This window comes from Pteropus alecto, unplaced genomic scaffold (genome assembly GCF_000325575.1).
Source record: "Pteropus alecto unplaced genomic scaffold, ASM32557v1 scaffold61, whole genome shotgun sequence".
NCBI classification, from domain to species: domain Eukaryota; kingdom Metazoa; phylum Chordata; class Mammalia; order Chiroptera; family Pteropodidae; genus Pteropus; species Pteropus alecto.
Genome location: NW_006434835.1, coordinates 2,858,565 through 2,876,345, shown reverse-complemented (window position 1 = coordinate 2,876,345; position 17,781 = coordinate 2,858,565). Strand labels below are relative to the sequence as shown.

Below are 17,781 nucleotides of genomic sequence, written 5' to 3'. Positions count from 1 at the left end.
AAGAACTTTAAATATATTATACTAATACCTGGAACAATGACTTGCCTGGATGGATGTTAAATGTTATTCCCAATTTACTGATGACATAGGTCTGTGACATAGACCTATGATGACTTAGGTCTATTAAGGAACTTGCCAAAGTGACTGAGCTAGAAATAGCATATTGGGGTTATTCACCAAACTCTGTGCTTCACAAATCAGTGCTTTCAGTGGTTCGTTTGTTCGTTGGTTTAGTCAACGGACATTTATTGGGCACCTACTGTATGCCAAAGACTGTTCCCAGTTTAAGGAATTCGACGGCAAACGAGCTAGTCACTGTTCTGCTTTCATGGAGCAGACATGCCGTCGAAGGGGCAGGCGATAAGTGAAGCCGTAAATACATCAGATCAGGTCAGAGAACGCTGTACTGTGGAGAGGCTAAATCAAGACCGTGTGGGGGGAATGGTGAACCCCCACTAGATATGGTGGAGGGAGGCCTAGGCAAGGAGGGACCACCGACCTGAGCTCTGAATGACAGAGAGACGACGGGAAGTTACAAAGTTACAGAAAGCCTTTCGGAGAGAGGGACCAGGAAGAACAGCACAGAGACAGGAAGAAGCCAACATACCCGAGAACTAGCAACCGGCCAGGGCGATGAAAGCGGTGGACGGGGGGTGCTTTCTGGATGAATGAGAAGAGGCAGCGGGCAGATCGGCGAGGTCTACAGCCACGGGAGGGCATGGCATTGATCCTGAGCGCAGTGGGGAGCCATCGGAAGAAGGGACATAAACTGAGTTATGTTTTTAAAATTCTATACATGAAGAATAGCTTTAAAATGCCACAAAAATGGACAAAGGGTATGGCAAGTAAGTCGTGCAGGCTTACTGACCGTGCCACGGCGATAGGGAAGTGACCGTTGCGATGGGGTCCCAGTTTGTTTTCGCCAGGTTGGTGAGGACTAGTTACAAGTGCGCTCATACTCAGGGCTGGAGATGGCGAGGGTGCTTGTCTGGCGCTGGTGGGCGTGGGGCTGAGCAATGTGAAAAGATGTAGCAAAGCCAGAGACACTCGCCAGAGTTTGTTTCGGCTTTGTTCACAGTGTCGCTAACTTTGAGAAACCGAAAGCCCATCAAAACAAGAGTAAATAAACTCCCGCATATTTACGAATGGAGCACCCAACAGCAATATAAGCTAGTATACTGCACCAATGTGCATAAATGACGAGGCCATGGTTTCAAGTGAGCAAAATCAAGCAGCAGAAGCAGGTTCAGTAGAATTCATGCAACATATTCATTTCGTCGTTCTGTCTGCAGTTTACTCATTTTTGGAAAGATAAGCGGTTGAAGTAGGACAAGTGTTCAGAAAAGGGTATCCATCGTAAGTGTAACCCTCGATGAATTTCAAGAAGCCAACACAACGGAGTCCAGCCTGCACTCATGTCAGGAGGTAGCGGCTGCCCTCACCCGCGAGCCCGCACCCTGCTCCGCCCCCAGCCATCCTCCCCCACCTTGACCAGTGTGTGACTCCATCAGCACAGGGGAGTCCTGCCTGTGCGTGAACTGAACGCAGATGCGCAGGGAGCGCGCTCTGCGTCAGGACAAGCAGAGGACCTCGTCCTCATGGGTGCGGGCGCCCTCCCCCGCGGTGTCCGAGCGTTCTCGCCGGCCGCATCCTCACCGGCCGCATCCTCACCGGCCTTTAGCGTCGCAGGTCTTGACCTTCGTTCCAGCTTTTCCTCTGGTTTCCGGTGGATAAGTTGGTCAGTTAAAAAGCTGGTTTGCCACGTCCGGAAACAGAACTTCTACCCTGTGCTTGAGCTGTTGTTTTCTGTACACTTTTCGATATCTCAGAAATGTTCCATAGAGAGATCACTCAGCGTGTCTGCAGAGAGCGAACGTGTGTGCTCGTTGGTTTGGGGGCGGTGGGGGGGATGACTGGCGGAAAACGGTATACCTGAACTGTCACGCCAGCAGGTAGTTTTAACTTTGGGGTTGGTGAGACAGTTACTTCAAAGTCGGCAAGTTATGAAGAATCGTAGGACAGGGTGAGGAACTGCGTTCTTTCGTGGGACTTCTTCGCCTGGATAATATTTTTTCCCTGTAGTTAAAGTGCTAAGTCTACCATATTTGCTATCTCTTCTTCCAGTCCTTTTATTTCAAGAAGGAGAAAGCCCCAACGTTTCCTAGCAGAGTGTGACTTCACGAGGCACATTATTTCCTAAGATGTCCAAACTCCCTGGGGCAGCACCAGCTTCTGCATGCAGGTGGACACCTCCTTTGTCCCCTGGTTTCCTATCTGTTAAGTGGGGGTGTGCATTATTCCTTCCCTGCCGACCCCCAAGACTTGCGATGAATAGCCCATGGGTAGATGCAGAGGGAAGCGCTTTGAAAATAGCAAATTGCTGTTAAAATACAAAGCATCATTATCTAAGCTGTGTATAATGTGTTGGCAAATTGCGTTTGATTTGAACTAATGTGGTTTTCCAGGGTGGGAATGGAGAATACTAAATAGTGGAGACAGTCTGAAATTGATGGCCAGAGGGTATGATGATTTAAAATGAGCCACAGCACTGTCAGTGAGACAGCCCCACCCATGGAAAAACAGGGCCGGATTCTTCCCGATTTTTCTTCTTTGTGTCTGTGAATTGTCTGCAATTTTGTTTCTTAAGGAGATACTGTATCACCTTGTCAGATGAGAAGAAAAGATGAGCAGTTATTTGTTGTCTGGGGTTTTGTTCATGTTTAAAGATTTGAATGAAATCCATTTTAGACAACACCACTGTCTGGCTGAAAAGGGGAGGGAGACAGTAATTTTTGATGGTGACAGTAGTTAAGGTTGGCAACTTAATCACCCTCATTATCTTTAAAAATCTATTCTTGTGCGTGAGTTTTCTACGATAAAGGTTTTTAAATGTTAGAACATTATCAGCCTCTGTGTTCATAGCTGAGTGTCTGATTCAGCGAGCGTGGAGCATGTGCAAAACCCAGGGCAAATTGTATTTCAGTTGCCGAGACAAGAAAGCCCGCGATGCTACGTGGATTTATTCAGCTTGGGAGACAAGGCGCACCTGATGGAGAAGGCGGCCGTGATCTCTGAGTGACAAGAGCCGGGCAGTGGTGCCTGGGGCGTTCCAGGCAGGGTTCTGAGCTCAGAGCGTGCGCTGGGAGATGGCCAAGGGCTTCGAAGGCGCGTGCTGTTAGACTCGATCGACTCCCAAGTAATTTTGACAGGTGTCCTTTGCAGGGCTGAGTGTATGGTGTCATCACAATTTAAAATGGTCTGGCTTTAGTGTCCAGTAAGACGCGGATAATGTCTTATGATGACAGCGCGGTACAGTTTTTTTAAGCATTTGTCTGTTTGTACAACTGTGGAAGAAAAAGTTTGCATGAGTTTCGTTTTTCAGATGAGAACATTGAGACCATAGTGGCTTAAACAGCTCACCAACGTCCACGAAGCCAGTAGGCGGCCGAAGGTAAAATGACACATAGCTCGGATGACACTGGAATTTGTTTGATAGACAGCAGTATGTCGCTTCCAGTGTGAAAAGTAGTTCAAGTCTAAAATGGTTAAGAATGTAGGATTGTAAAGCGATGAAGGCAGGAAATTGGAAACACAGGCCGTGGGCACCTTTTCCACACTGGGCGTGTAGTAGTTTTGGAAGTATTTGCTCCAGGACGTAAGCCCGTGGTGCTGGGTTTGGAGTTTCGCATTTAGTCACGTAAAATTGGAATATGACGCGAATGTGACGAACCGGGCAAGAGCGTGGCGAGCTGTGCCGACTCATCATCTCGCTTCGCTCACCCCTGCCCCACGCGACACGCAGCGCACGCCCGCCGTGTGTCGCACGCTGGCCTCGGGGGTTGGCAGGCGGAGCGGACTGAGAGGGACTCATGGGGTGGGGGCGACAAAGCCCCCCGAACCCCAGCTCTGATCTGCAGTGAGACGGGCTTCGTTAGGGTCGGGAAGGAGCGGCGGGGAGCGCCCGGGGGAGGAACAGTGAGCCCGTGCGGGGCTCGGCTGAGTGGGCGTCCCAGGGACGGGGGCCTGCGGGCTGCGGGGTCCCCGGGCGAGGAAGGAGTGTGAGGATGGAGCCGCGCGCGAGGGCCTGGGACGTGTCACAAAGGGTTCTGTGTCACAAAGGGTTCCGTGTCCCAGGGCGAGGCTGATGCTCGCTGGCAGATTTCACTTTCTTTTGTGTTTGTGATTTTTCTTTTTCTCTCCCCAAAAACATTTTTTAAAACAACCGGTCAATCACGACCGGCCGCGCTCGGGGCTCGCACGGCGTTTCGTGGCCGCGTTCGGATTTCTTTCTGTCCCTGCCCGATGCCCATGCCCGGTCATGACACTGCAGGGCTGAGAAGGACGCAGGCTGCGGCCGGGGTCCCCACACGAGGGTTGCATCGGCAAGTTCGAGTTTAAAACAGGGTAGGACTGAATGGCCTGCCGGTGCTGGCCCAGGCAGCATCACGGACGAACGGAGCAGCTCGCTGGTGTGGCACCTCCTCCACGAAGCCGCGCACCGTCGGGCCACAGGGAGGCGGATGGGCTCAGCGCCACCCAGCAAGGGCAGCTCGCTGAAGCGCCCCCTGCGGTCTCCCTGGGGCCACCGATCGGATTTTTCACGTTTTATAAATAGTGTTAGAAATAGGATTTAGTTTCCTTTAGTTCATCGGCGCAATGCTAAGAACCCTCGAGCCGGGGTTCGCCGCCCTCGGTGGCTGATTTTCAGGCGCTGCCTTTGCTGCCGCTGCCGCGTACACCTCGCTGCTTCTTCCTTCTCAGGTACTGGCACAGCACGGCCACCTACACCATCGCCACCGAGGTGAGCGGCGGCCTCCAGCACCTGCCCCCGGCCCGCCACCCTATCTACCAGTGGCCGAGGGACCTGCTCAAGCCCGACCTGGTCCTGCTGCTGTCCGTGAGCCCCGAGGAGAGGGCACGGAGGCTCCAGGACCGCGGGCTGGAAAGGACGCGGGAGGAGGCCGAGCTGGAGGCCAACAGCATCTTTCGTCAAAAGTAGGTGTCTCGGGGCCACGCGAGTGGCGGGGGTCCCTGGCCGTGGCGAGAGCCAGGTCCAGCCCTGCAAGAGGCAACATTAATGTTCTCCGGGTTATTGCGGCTCCTTCCGACGGGTTTGTCCCGATGGGGCCGCAGGGCTGTCGTTGTAGAGCCACGGACGTCCTGCCGGGGATCAGACCTGTCCCCAGTCCCAGCGGTGACAGGGACAGCGTGGACCTGGGCTGGGTGGCGCTCACTTCTGGGCGTCGGCTTCCGCCGTCACCGTGTAATAGGCACAGAGCGGGGCCCGGCGAACGCCTAGTGACTATGGGGTGCTTACTGTGTGTCACACACGTTACTTCCGACGTCTGTCATCCTTGCAAGGGCGACATCAGCCATATTTTACAGTTTAGAAATCGGAGGCCCGAAGGACTGACTTCTCGGAATTCGCATGGGCACGAAGTAGTAAAACTGGATTTTAAAAGCAAAGTCTTCCTGATTTTAAGGCAGTGGTTTTGAATGCGTTTAAAGCCATGAGCACAGGAACAGGGGGTGTGTAGCATCTCACTGCTTCGTGGCTGAGTGTGAATCAGTTCCTCGGGAAAGGTCTGTAAAGACGACAGAACAGTTTACACAAGTCGGCGGCGCCAGCCCCGTCACGGCATAGTGCAGTGACCACGTAAATGAATCAGTGCACAGAGGCCGCGCTGAGCGGTTTACTCGTACTAATTCAGTTGAATCTCAGGACACACTTGCAGGGACGGCGTCACTTCAGCCCTCATTTTACGGGTGAGGAAACCGGGGCCGGGGGAGGGGGTGGTGACTCGTTTCGTAGCCAGCAGCGGTAAAGCGGGGCGCGGGCCCAGGCCGCCTGCCGCAGGCTCCCGCTCCTACCGGGACCCCTCCACGCTGCCGTCGGCCCCGCACGCCGAGGCTCCCCAGCACCGAAAGGGCGCGAGGGGTTCTGATGACACTCTGGAAGTTTCATAAGTGAAAACAGTGCGCCAAGGACCTCTGGCTTGTCTGAAACCCTGGGGGGCACAGATCGTGGACAGTTGTCCTTGGGTGCGTTACTCAAACGAGCCTCTGCTGCCTCGTCTGCAAAATGGGGGTGTCGACGGTCCCTTCCTGAGGTCACTCTGTGACCTCACAGCATGTGAAATGGGCAGATCGTGCAGAATGCTAACGCTGGGCAGATAATGGATACTTAGTAAATGCTCGCGGTTAAACGCTAGTGTTACCTTACTGTCGATTAGACACGATGTCTCAAATGTGTTCTGTGGGCGAAGCTCGTAGCCAGGGGAGCGGGGCGATAAACCAGACGGGGACCTTGCTTCAGGATGCTCATCCTTCAGTGCATGGAGCTGTATTAAAGTGTGTCACCTCCTCTCGTTCTGCCTGTCCCCAGGGTGGAAGTGTCCTACCAGCGGATGGAGAACCCCGGCTGCCACGTGGTCGATGCCAGCCCCTCCAGAGAAAAGGTCCTCCAGGGAGTCTTAAGCCTGATCCAAAATGAGTGTAATTAGTTGTCATCACACATTTATTAGATTTGATGTTGTTTGATACACCTCGGCCACCAGCGATTGTCCAGTTTCGTAAATTTCTGTTACGTAAGCATGTCGGGCAGCAGAGAATTAAAGACCAGAGGTCATACTTGCTTCTGACCGATGGACCCATTTAGGTCGAGTCCGGTCACACTCCAGTGAGAGGCCGGTGGTCGCGTTCGGCCTCGTGTAATGCACGTTTCCTTGGAACGTGTTTTTAACTACATCCCTGCCAAGGTTTGTCACCTCCAGAAAACGTGAGGTGTACAGAAGCAAGCAGAAAGATCTTCCAAATCAACGGAAACCCCTCCCCCGCCCCCAGGCTCTCCTGAGCCTGGACCTGGCTCACTGAGACCTTGACATCAGTGCTGACTTCTTCCTAGTCATCATGACTGGGCCCCAAATCCTAGAGCCAAGTGCCTCTGAAGCACATATCTGTGTGTCCTGGCTGTTTGAACACTCCCTCGGGGCGTGTTGTGGGCAGGACACACTTCCACAGAAGGCGTCTGACTTGCGTCTGTGACTCACAGCCCTGGGCTGGTCCTCTTGATAACACTTCATGGTCAAGTATACAGACAGCCAACCCCAAAACCTCTAAGTTCAGTTACACCCACCTTCTCTGAATTACATGCTGCTTATTTATATCCCTGCCCTTCCCCTGAAAACGGCTTCGGACGTGAAGATTGATTTGCGCTGAACCAGACGCATGACACTTGGGCGGTCCAGCAACGTGTTCATCTTGCCGTTTTCCATCACGTGTTCCCGCTGTAGGGACGATGCTTCCCCAGTCCGAACGGAAGCCAGGAAGGTGTCGCGGTGCTTGTGTATTTTCATTACAGAGATTTAATTTATCTTACTACGTAAGTACAGTGGATCCTAGAACAGGACCTCGTAGTAAATTATCTTGCCCTTGAATGTCTTGTGATTGCACATGAAGCCAGCTTTGAGATCTGGCTGGGAAAGGGTTGGGGAGGAAGGAGAAACAGTGACGAGCTTCGTGGCCTTGGGTGAGTCATGAAACATCAATAGTCTGATCTAAACTGTCTTTGTCTTAGGGAGTTGGCTGAACCTGGTGCCTACCTATAATTCCTTCCGGTTCTAAGATAAATGAGTCTGCATATTATTTGGGGGAAATGTCTTTTTGAGACCTTCATGCCTTATTAGGTTTATCATATGGAAAATTAAATTTCAATAAAGTTTAGTTTTAATTGTCTCATACTATTTTTCAAAAGAACTATAGGTAATTAATTGATACAAAATGAATCTATGTATATAAATATGTGATTGATTGGTTTGAGTTGAAAATATTTTTAAAGCTGATAAATAGTGTTAGGGTTCTTTAAGAGGTGATATCTCATTACATTATCGATATTAATTACTTTAAACATTCTGAGAAGCTAATGCTGGCAGCCTGGACAAACAAGCATTTAATGCCTTCTTTATGTACCTTGCAAACGAATAAACTCGCTGTGGTTTACTAGCTTACTCTGCTGTCGTGGGTGCGTGCTGGTTTTCTGACGACGCGCCCCCAGCCCCGCTCCTGTCGAGAGGGCCATGTGGGCAGGAGGCGGAGAGGTGGGGGCGCCCGCGCCAAGGGCATTTGCATCGGGGTGCTCTCGGAGAGGAGGGCTTTTTGTTTTGTCTTAAACATCGTTTCAAGAGACTGCCATCCCTTCTTCATTGCGAATGCCAGTGGGATGTTCTTCTAGTCCAGGAAGCACCGCTCTTGGTTCGCGTGGGCCCTTCATACACCGAGGGGGAGGGTTTGGTGAGTCTGAGATAAGGCCGCGCCTGTTACCCTGACACTGATGACAAGGAATCGTTTGCTTGGCTGTTTCATTACAAGGTGAGTTGTGTTGTGTTCCCGCAATACACTGATTGGACTGTGACCCTCTGTCACAGTCACGGAATTTTTAGCTTGACACATGGCTGCCGAGAAATATGAGCACCTTTCTAAGGCCGTCTTGCAGCTGGAGCAGGCCACCAGTGGGGAGAGGGACACGCTGAAGGTTGGCGGAGTGTCCCTCAGCCCTGTGAACCCCTCGCCCTGGCTGGTACCGAGCCATCGCGGGAGCAAGAGGCCCAGGCGACACCACGGGAGGCGGAGATGCAGCAGGGGGAACGCCCACGGCCTTCACAGAAGGCGCAGGGCGAGGGTGCGTGCGGAAGGGGCGGCCTCCACCCTGAAGCGCGTGTCCCCCAGGCCGGCCAGCGTCCCCCAGGCCGGCCAGCATCCCCCAGGCCGGCCAGCATCCCCCAGCATCCCCCAGGCCGGCCAGCATCCCCAGCATCCCCCAGGCCGGCCAGCGTCCCCCAGCATCCCCCAGGCGGGCAGGGCTTAGCACGGGGCCAGCACCGCCTCCTCCGCGGCCGGGTCTGTGTTCTCTGCCCACTCTGTCTTCTAGACGGGAACGTCCCCGTTCGCTGACCCTTCTCCCTGGGAAGTCTCTCCTAGGAGAAATCGTGTGGCATCTTAAAAGTGTTTCGGCCGTGGAGTCTTTTTGGAACGTGACTACACCAAGGAAATGCTGGGGGATGCACATAAAAACGCATCTGCGTACTATACTTCCAGTGGTTGGAATGTATTCATGTGTCCGCATTATGTATATTTATGTATAATATGTATTGCTTAAATACACATTATGGACTTCTAAGCAGAATCCAAAGCACCTCAGAAGGTCTGAAGTATCAAAGACACATTTCTCGCAGTGACAGATAATGATTTAATTTCATCAAAAAGCGAAGCCATAACTAACCCCGTTTTACTGTCTATACTAGGTTGGCCTAGTATACTCTACGTAGATTTGAGCAGAAATAGGACTGTTTCAGGGGAGACAGCGTTTCAGGCCTGTGGCTTCCTTCACATTCGAGCTGTTGTTTTCCTTCGAATTTTGAACCCAGGGGTCAGACACTGAACTCGGCTCCGCACAGGCAGATGTATCCCCTGGCGAGTTCGTTTTAATCTCTGGGCTTCTGTAAATGCGGCTTCGTTCGCATGCTCTGGTATTTTGTTAGCATGAGCGGGGAGCGGAGAGCTGCTGCACCCCCGCCCCCCCGCAATCTACAGCTAGGGGAAAATGTCCCTTTATATTGCCTATAAATATCTGGTCTTCCTCACAGCACCATTCCTGGCCAGTAGAGAAAAAAATACTTAGTCTTATCAGGTTTGAAACTTAATATAATTTGAACTTTGAACAGTTTTAGGTCGTGCACACCCCTTTTTAGAGACGATGCTCAGCATCTTGGATCTCCATTTATAGTCTTTCAAGGCCCACCCTGGCCTTCCTCCAAGAGGGTGTCAGGGTGCCTGGGGCCAAGAGTGTCATTCGGGCCGCCTGGGGCGGGGGAGGGGAGGGGAGCCGTGGTCACCGAACTTCTCACTAACTGGACGGGGCTTGCTGTGCCGGTGCAGGCAGTCAACATTTGTTTCCTGCAGCCCCTTATGACAAACGTGGGCTCCGCTGGGCCTCACTGGCCTCCGGCAGCACTGAGTCTTTGCCCGCGTCCAGCCCCAGCCAGAGTCACCTTCGTGACCAGCCTCGGTGCCCCTGCCATCGAAGCTTCCCCTCGGGGGCCCACGCACCTGTGGGGCGCATTCAAATGTCGAGGAACTGAGAACAGTAGCGACTGTCAAAGAAGAGTCTGCAAGGCCAGGTTTATTTTGACGGGAGCCTGTTCCATCTTGTTTCAAGGACGCTCACTCCAGGTCAGAAACGGAGAGACGGGAGGTCTCCGTGTCCCCTGGCTGAGCCGTTACTCCCGGTTCCGGGGCGAAGCCTGCAGACAGGAAACTGGGAGCACGCACCTCCCCATCTCAACTTCACTTTCGCCCTAAGGAAGCAACTAGAATCTTCCATTCCATTCTGGTTCTGAATTTCACAGCGATGTCCTTCCGTGTGAGTCTGTCGGCATCTGTTTTTCGTTCATTGGTTTGTTTGTTTCTGCTACGATCTTGACGGGTCCTTTCAGCCTGGAAATTTATGTTCTTGATTTGGACATTTTCTTGAATTGTTTCCTTGATGAATTATGCTTCTCACTCTTTTTCTGTATAGTTTGTTATTCAGATGTTGGGCATTTTGGACTGTTTTTCTAATTTTCTCATCTTTTTTTCATACATATTACCTTTTTTTTTGCACCTTTACAACATTGTATAATATTCATCCACCTTCGTGTTTAAAATCTCCTATTAAGATTGTCATTTCTGCCCTCGTTTCGAAGTTCTGAGAGCTTCCTGTCCTCTCTCCTGCTCTTCCTGCTGCTTTCTTCTCCCTTTCTCTCCCTCGTCATCTGAATCTTTAAAAAATAATTTTCTTTTTTCTTGGGCACAATGTCTTCCCTTATCTTTCTGAGACCGTCAGTTCTTGCTTCGTTTCAAGTCCTTTCTGCGAAGTCTCTGTTTGCTCCGAGGCGGATTGATGTGTGTTTGCTTTGCGTCTTCTGGGTAAGGTGCATTCCTCAGATTCAGGTCGTGCTTGGCGGTGGCTTGTGACTGTGTCGGGTGTGTAGCTTCTGGTCTCGTGGGGGCGTGCTCTCATCTTCTGGGTTTTTGTTTTCGACCCCCATGGCCACTTCATTGAGCTTGTGTTTTTTCCTCTTCTCTCTTGAAAATGCAGGTCTTGTTACAACTTGTCCTTGTGGAAAATTCTTTCTCCCAGGTCCAAGCACAGTGTTACCGGATTTCATTTAAACACACACACACACACACACACACGCACACACACACACACACGCGACTATTTGGTGCAGTGATTTTTTGAGACAATTGTGAGTGCCTCTGAAGTCACAGCCTCTGCAACTGTGTCCCTGCCCCCAAGCACTTCCTATTCCTCTCCAGCTGTAGGGAAGAGACACGTAAGAAGAGTAGGAAGGTCACTATCAGGAGCTCGCCGTCCAGACGGAGAGGGTGACATGCGCGCAGAGACTGCGGTCACCGTGTACCTCCGGTGCTCACATCCACGTTGAGGACGAGCCAGGGCGTGGCTCACTTTCCCGGGGTGTCCAGAAGAGCTTCACATAAAGCGGGTACGAGGCATGTTGGACTGGATCAAAATGGACATTTCTTGTCAAAATGTCCTGGCCTCGTTGCTTAGAGCTGATGTCACTGGTCCTCTTCCGTCAGCTCGTTCTGACTTGGTAATGTTCATGAATGAACTGATTTTAGGATTCTCGTGGGCCTATATTAAGTACAAAACATCTAATTTCCACTTGTGTATTTCACCTGGAGGCCGTGCCCTGGTTTAAACCTGCTTTGCAGCTTTTCATCGTTAGTCTTCGATTTTTTTTTAAAACCGAGTAAAATATTTAAGATTATTTTAGAGGAAGAAAGGAAGATTAAAACGTGTAAGACGTTTAAGTGGAAAACCTGTAACAAATTGCATTAGGTGCGATTCCTGGTTAAGACTTAACGTCTGTGAGCTTTTTCTCTCCACTTTGTCAGTCAATGCAGAGCAAATGCACCCCACGTCCGCCAGAGGGCGAAAAAGCGCTGATTTTAAAGCCTGGCCAGGGAGCCCTCCCTGGGCTGAGATAATCACCTCCCTCATGACACCCAAACCGCCTGGCAAAACACAGTGCGTGGTTCCTTTCATTTTAATTTAAATGTCTGCTCTAATGGGAGAGCAAAGGACAAAACGCAGGACAGTCCCAGGTCAAAGTGGCAAGTCTTTAAAAGTGGCTAATTTCTTGCTTCAAGAATTCTAAATACAGCCCTGGGGTCAGAAAAATATCCGAAGAAAGACGGCAGTGATCACAGAACCCGATCTCTTTCTTTAATAGGGGCGGAAAACGCACCCAGAAAGTCTCATCCTGGCGGGTCAGATGATTTGTTAGTAGCAGAGGCGAGACTGGCAGTAAGTTCCAGTCCTGTTCCTGGTGTCCTGTACCATGCGATCAACGGTGCCAGCATAGCGGATGGAGCTGGTATTGTAGACACACACATGCGTGTATTTTTTATGTACATATATATGTACGTGTATATGTGCTTCCCCGGTGATGATTTATGATTTGAGAGGTTTACGATTGGAGATCTGGCATTAAGAAACATTCTGGGGCTTTTATGTGTCCTTGTTTATAAGCTTTTAAAACCTCTCCGCCCCAACTCCCTTCTTTATGTAACTAGATGCAAATGGCAGTGCTTATGTTGGGGACGGCTAATGGGTTCCACAAGGTCCAAGCTCTTGAAATAATTGACCAATCACCGAAAGACCACAGTTTAGAAAGCACATTGTAAACTTCCCTGTGAAGTCTCCAAAAGTTTTATTAACATGCATGACGTTAATGGTTGGGCTTCTTTTGCCATAATGGAGGGTGTGTCCCACCGCTCCAGAACAATGAGGCATTTGAGGGAGCTATCAGATTTCACTTTTGGCTGAACTTGGCTGCAAGCTCTTCTACACGGAATGCATCTGTGTTCACCTTCGAGGCAGGGAAGATGATTTTCTAAGTTAAAACAAGACAGAACAAGTCTTATACTCTGAAATTGTTTTTTAAAAAAGCCATCAACAAACGTGTACTTGTTAGAAGTCAAGAAGGAATATTCCTCTCGACGTTTTCTGTAGTGGAACTTTTGTTAAGGAGTTTCTCCAGGCCTCCAAACGTTCTGAGTAGCAGCCTGTCTGTGTCTAAGGTGAGAGTCAGTGAATGTGGAGATATATTTACAATGAGAGTTATGGGCAAAGAGTCGAGATTTTAATACAAAGCAGTGCACGAAAGAACTGGCCTCGAGCAAATGTTATCGTCCCCAACTGGGGTTACGTGATCTTGGGTAAGGGGCTTCATTTGCAGAACAAGATCGGGCTGGAAGAGAATCAAAGACCCTCCCCACCCAAGACTTCTTGTGGCCGTGACTTCATAATTGCATACCGAGCGAAATTTACTTACGGCCCTAAGTCGCTTAGAATTTTTAACAGGGTCGTAACATGGGGTATGTTGTTTATATACCGTTTGGTTACTGTTTTGACGCTTGGGAAAGCCTGGTGTTGGTGTACAAGGCATCGGTTCCCACGACAGCTCCAGGTGAATTAGTCTCGTGAAAGGACGCCCTTTAAAGTCCCTAGGGAAATCTAATGTGACTTACAATGTGACCATAGCTACATCTGTAACCATAGCTACATCTATACAGTGTGTGTGTGTGTGTTTATTTGTGCCTCTGCACTAGAACGCACGCTCCGTGAAGGCAGAGGCTCTGTTTGGGGTTTAATAAAATCTAAACCCCAAATCCTAATCCAGATCCCCAAATCCTAAGCTCGTTGCTATGCTCAGTGCCTACCATGGTGCCTGGCACGTCATGGGAGCTCAGCAAGCATTTGTCAGATCGAGAGTGAATCTCCCGCTGTCAGCTCCGGACTAGGATTTGGGGTTTGGATTTTATTGATTCTGCGGACAGGGTACTTAGCTTCCATGCGGCTTCCTTGTCACACTGCCTCAAAAATACTACGTGAGGATGAAAAGAGACACTGTGACAAAAAGGGACCCCCAGCCCCGGCCAGGAGAAGGCACCGCGTGGAGGGAAGCCCCCTGCCCCTCTTCCTCTCTCGCCGAGCACACCAGACAGTCACACATCCCCGGGCCCAGCGGGAAGCCCGCCCGCCGTGAGTCAGCGCTGCGTTCTTTCCGAGGGGCCAAGCCGAGGCCTCCCCGCTCCTGAAGATGGACACGGGAGAAGGCACCGCGTGGAGGGAAGCCCCCTGCCCCGCTTCCTCTCTCGCCGAGCACACCAGACAGTCACATCCCCGGGCCCAGCGGGAAGCCCCGCCCGCCGCGAGTCAGCGCTGCGTTCTTTCTGAGGGGCCAAGCCGAGGCCTCCCCGCTCCCCAAGATGGACACATAAGCACTGTTTTCCTCCACGCGCATCTGACGTCCCTGTGAGCATGGTGACGGCAGGTGTATATTTTCCCAGAGTCAAGAAAAATGGTGGTTTATTAATTTAAGTTTAAAAATAGAAAGAAATTAAGATTTAAGAGCTACAATTTTACCATCTAGGGAGTATGAGCTTAAGCATTTACCCTACTCCCCAGCACACAGGTCATAGTTTATAAACATAAAGCTTTCGAGAAGGCCTCTTTTCATTTGGACTTAAGAACTAATATTTTTCCAGCAGAAGGTGAACTCCCTTCGAAATAGGAACCATTGCGGACAGTAACAAGGTCAGCACCGAGCATCTGCTGGGAGTTCTCCGTGCACTGTTGAACGCACTGTTCACATGAGACCTGTGACTCAGCTGCCACTGTGTCTTGTATCTGTTCGGAGCTGCGTAACCAACAGGGCCAAGGGACCAGTTACTGCTGCGGCGCGGAGTTGCCCCGTGTTCACCCCGACCTCCGTGCTAAGACGCCTCGAGCGACGGCAGAGCCAGTGCCAGCGACGTGCCAGCGCCACCTAAATAAGTGAATAAAACAAACATGAAAACGAAGAAAACAAAAACCTGCGTTCCTGTTTGCAGAGGTCTTTGTCATTTACACATGGGCTGGTTCTACATCATCTCAGCCCATTCTGTGCGGGAGCGGGCAGGACTTCGTACCACTCTGAGATGAGACGGGGGTGCTGACTACTTCACGGAATGTCCCAGTTGACAAGGGGCAGAGGCCACAGCTCCACCTTCTGACCTTAGATGGCTGCCCTTTCCCCGACCCTCCTTGGCCTTTCCAGGAGGACGATGACTGTCCCTTTGCTAGGGACTTACCTGTGTAGTCACAGTGCCTTCTAAGTGCCAGTTACTCTAGTAGCTGTCGTGAGCACACGGCACTCAGATAAACATGGACACGATCCCTCCTCCCTGGAGAAGAGAGAGAAAATAAACAAATAAGCCGGCAGATATCCATCAGGCGGCCTTAGTGCCGTGGATGGAATTAAAGCGTGTGACTTAGGGACGGAAGACACAGGCAGGCGAAGAAGCTCAGTCACGGTCATGGTCACGGTCATGGGCGGAGCCCGCATTCCCACCCAGGCAGCCTGGCTCCACCATCTAGCCTTAGACGCCCCAGGCCACCGCCTCTGGGCTCGGGGCTTGTGCGTCCCCCCTACCCCCAGTTCCCGCCTCCCCCCCGTGAGTGTGATTTCATAGGGTGAGATCTCAGCCACTGTGGAAAACACGTGCTCCGATCTGTCACACGCTCTCATCCTGCCATCTGTCCCCTGAGGCGGAGTTCCCGCCAAAGCGTCCACTGTGGGTGTCAGCCTGGACGCGGGCTCTCTCAGCTCCTCTGGGGACGCTGACACCATGAAGGTTGCTGTTTTAAAACCCCTGGCGTCCTGCGGGCTCCCACGGGTGACGTGGCTGACACCAGGCTCCACTCCGGGTCCTCAACGGGATTTTCGCACAGTCGCCCGACTGTCCCTCCCATGAAATGGCCCATGTTTGCCAACTCCCAGCGTCGTTTCTGACTGCCCCCCCCACCCCGTCTCCCATCCGTAAGAACCCCCACCGGACCCCTTTTTCATGCATAAAATAACTACCCTTGGGTATCCAGTCTGTTCTTTTTGTTTTGCTAAAACATATGGCAGCTTACAATGAATATTCTTTGTACCTTGTTTCACACTTAAAAAAATACCTTAGAATTTTTTTCACATGAGAACACAGACCTACTTTATCCGTTTTCACATCTGTATAGTGTTTCCTTGTACATATAAAGTGTAATCTAACAATTCTTGATTGAACAGTTGTTTCCAGGTGTTAGCAATTATCTTCAATGCTGCAGATGAAGGCCAGTATGCCTGTGAGTGTGTGTGCCTGTGAGTGTGTGTGTGCATGAGTGTGTGCCTGTGAGTGTATGTGTGCATGAGTGTGTGCCTGTGAGTGTGTGTGCACGCATGAGTGTGTGCCTGTGAGTGTATGTGTGTGCATGAGTGTGTGTGCATGAGTGTGTCTGTGCCTGTGTGTGTGCATGAGTGTGTGCCTGTGAGTGTGTGTGCCTGTGAGTGTGTGCATGCATGAGTGTGTGCCTGTGAGTGTGTGCGCATGAGTGTGTGCGCATGAGTGTGTCTGTGCCTGTGAGTGTGTGTGTGTGCGTGAGTGTGTGTGTGTTCCGGTGTAAACGTATCTGAGCATCTCTGTTCCGTGAATGCATCTGTAGAATAAATGTACGATGAAGTGACTGCTGAGCAAAGAATACATTTGTTTTATTCATTTTTAATTGGTTCAACATTGGTCAATTTTGCATCCAGAAAGGTCGTACCGATTTAGTCGCACCAACGGTGTATATCTCCCCATTAACTTTTTCAAGTCGTATAGGTAAACGAGCCTAGTACATTGTTTTAATTTGTATTTTTAAATATAAATGGGTCTCGGGATCAATTTCTTCTCTAAGTCTTTTGTATGTCCTTTTCCATCTGTTCACATTGCTGCCGAGTATTTATTGGGTCTTTGTATTTTTAGCCTATCGATTTGTGAGATTTCTTCATATATTTAGGCATTAGTTCTGTGTTGTATGTGTTGTTAATATTTCCAGCTCGGTTTTATTTATTTATTTTTCCCGCTGAAGAAGTGTTAAAATTTACCTCAATTGACATATTTTTCCTTAATGGCTTTCTCTCTCTCTCTTTCTTTTCTCTTTGTTTATTTGTTTGTTTGTTTGTTTGTTTGTTTCCTCCCTCCCTCCCTCCCTCCCTCCCTCCCTCCCTCCCTCCGTCCCTTCCTCCCTCCTTCCTTCCTTCCTTCCTTTCTGCCTTTCTAGACATATTTTTCGAGCAGTTTTTGGTTCATGGCAAAGTCGAGAGGCAGGTACAGAGTTCCCACGTGTCCGCTACCTCACATGTACCTCCGCCATCATCGACATCCCCACCAAAGGGTGCATTGCTGCAGTCAGCGGACCGGCCTCAAACGTCGTCATCCCTCAAAGTCTATGGTTGACTTTAGGATTCACTCTGGGGTCGTACATTCCCCGAGTTTGGACAAACGTGCAAGGGTCTTAATCCGCCATCACGGGATCTTGCAGAACAACTTCACCGCCCTAAGAATCCTCCGTGCTCAGCCTGCTCACCCTCCTCTCTGCCCAGCCTCTGGCTACCACTGACCTTTTCGCTGTCGCCATAGTTTTGCCTCTTCTAAGTCATGTAGTTGGAATCATTGGATTGTATGTAACTTTTTGCAAATTGGCTTCTTTCACTTAGTGACGTGCGTCTAAGTTTCCTCCACGTCTTTTCATGGCTCGAGAGCTCGTTTCCTTCTAGCACTGGATAATGTCCCACGGTCTGGACGGGCCACAGACTATTCGTCCGTCACCTACAGAAGGACAGCTCGCTTTCAGGTTTTGGCAATTATGAA

General features: G+C 50.6%; 1 protein-coding gene across 1 annotated transcript in view; it reads left to right on the top strand.

The window, feature by feature from the left end:
- CMPK2 (cytidine/uridine monophosphate kinase 2) overlaps positions 1–8,006 on the top strand; it is a gene marked incomplete at its 5' end in the record, with an annotated part of 11,032 nt that extends 3,026 nt beyond the window's left edge. Inside the window, 2 exons of the mRNA XM_006910409.3 lie at positions 4,762–4,995; positions 6,386–8,006. Of these exons, the coding sequence (XP_006910471.2) occupies positions 4,762–4,995; positions 6,386–6,503 (352 nt within the window). The remainder of the gene's footprint in view (positions 1–4,761; positions 4,996–6,385) is intronic.
- Between the last annotated feature and the right edge of the window lie 9,775 nt (positions 8,007–17,781).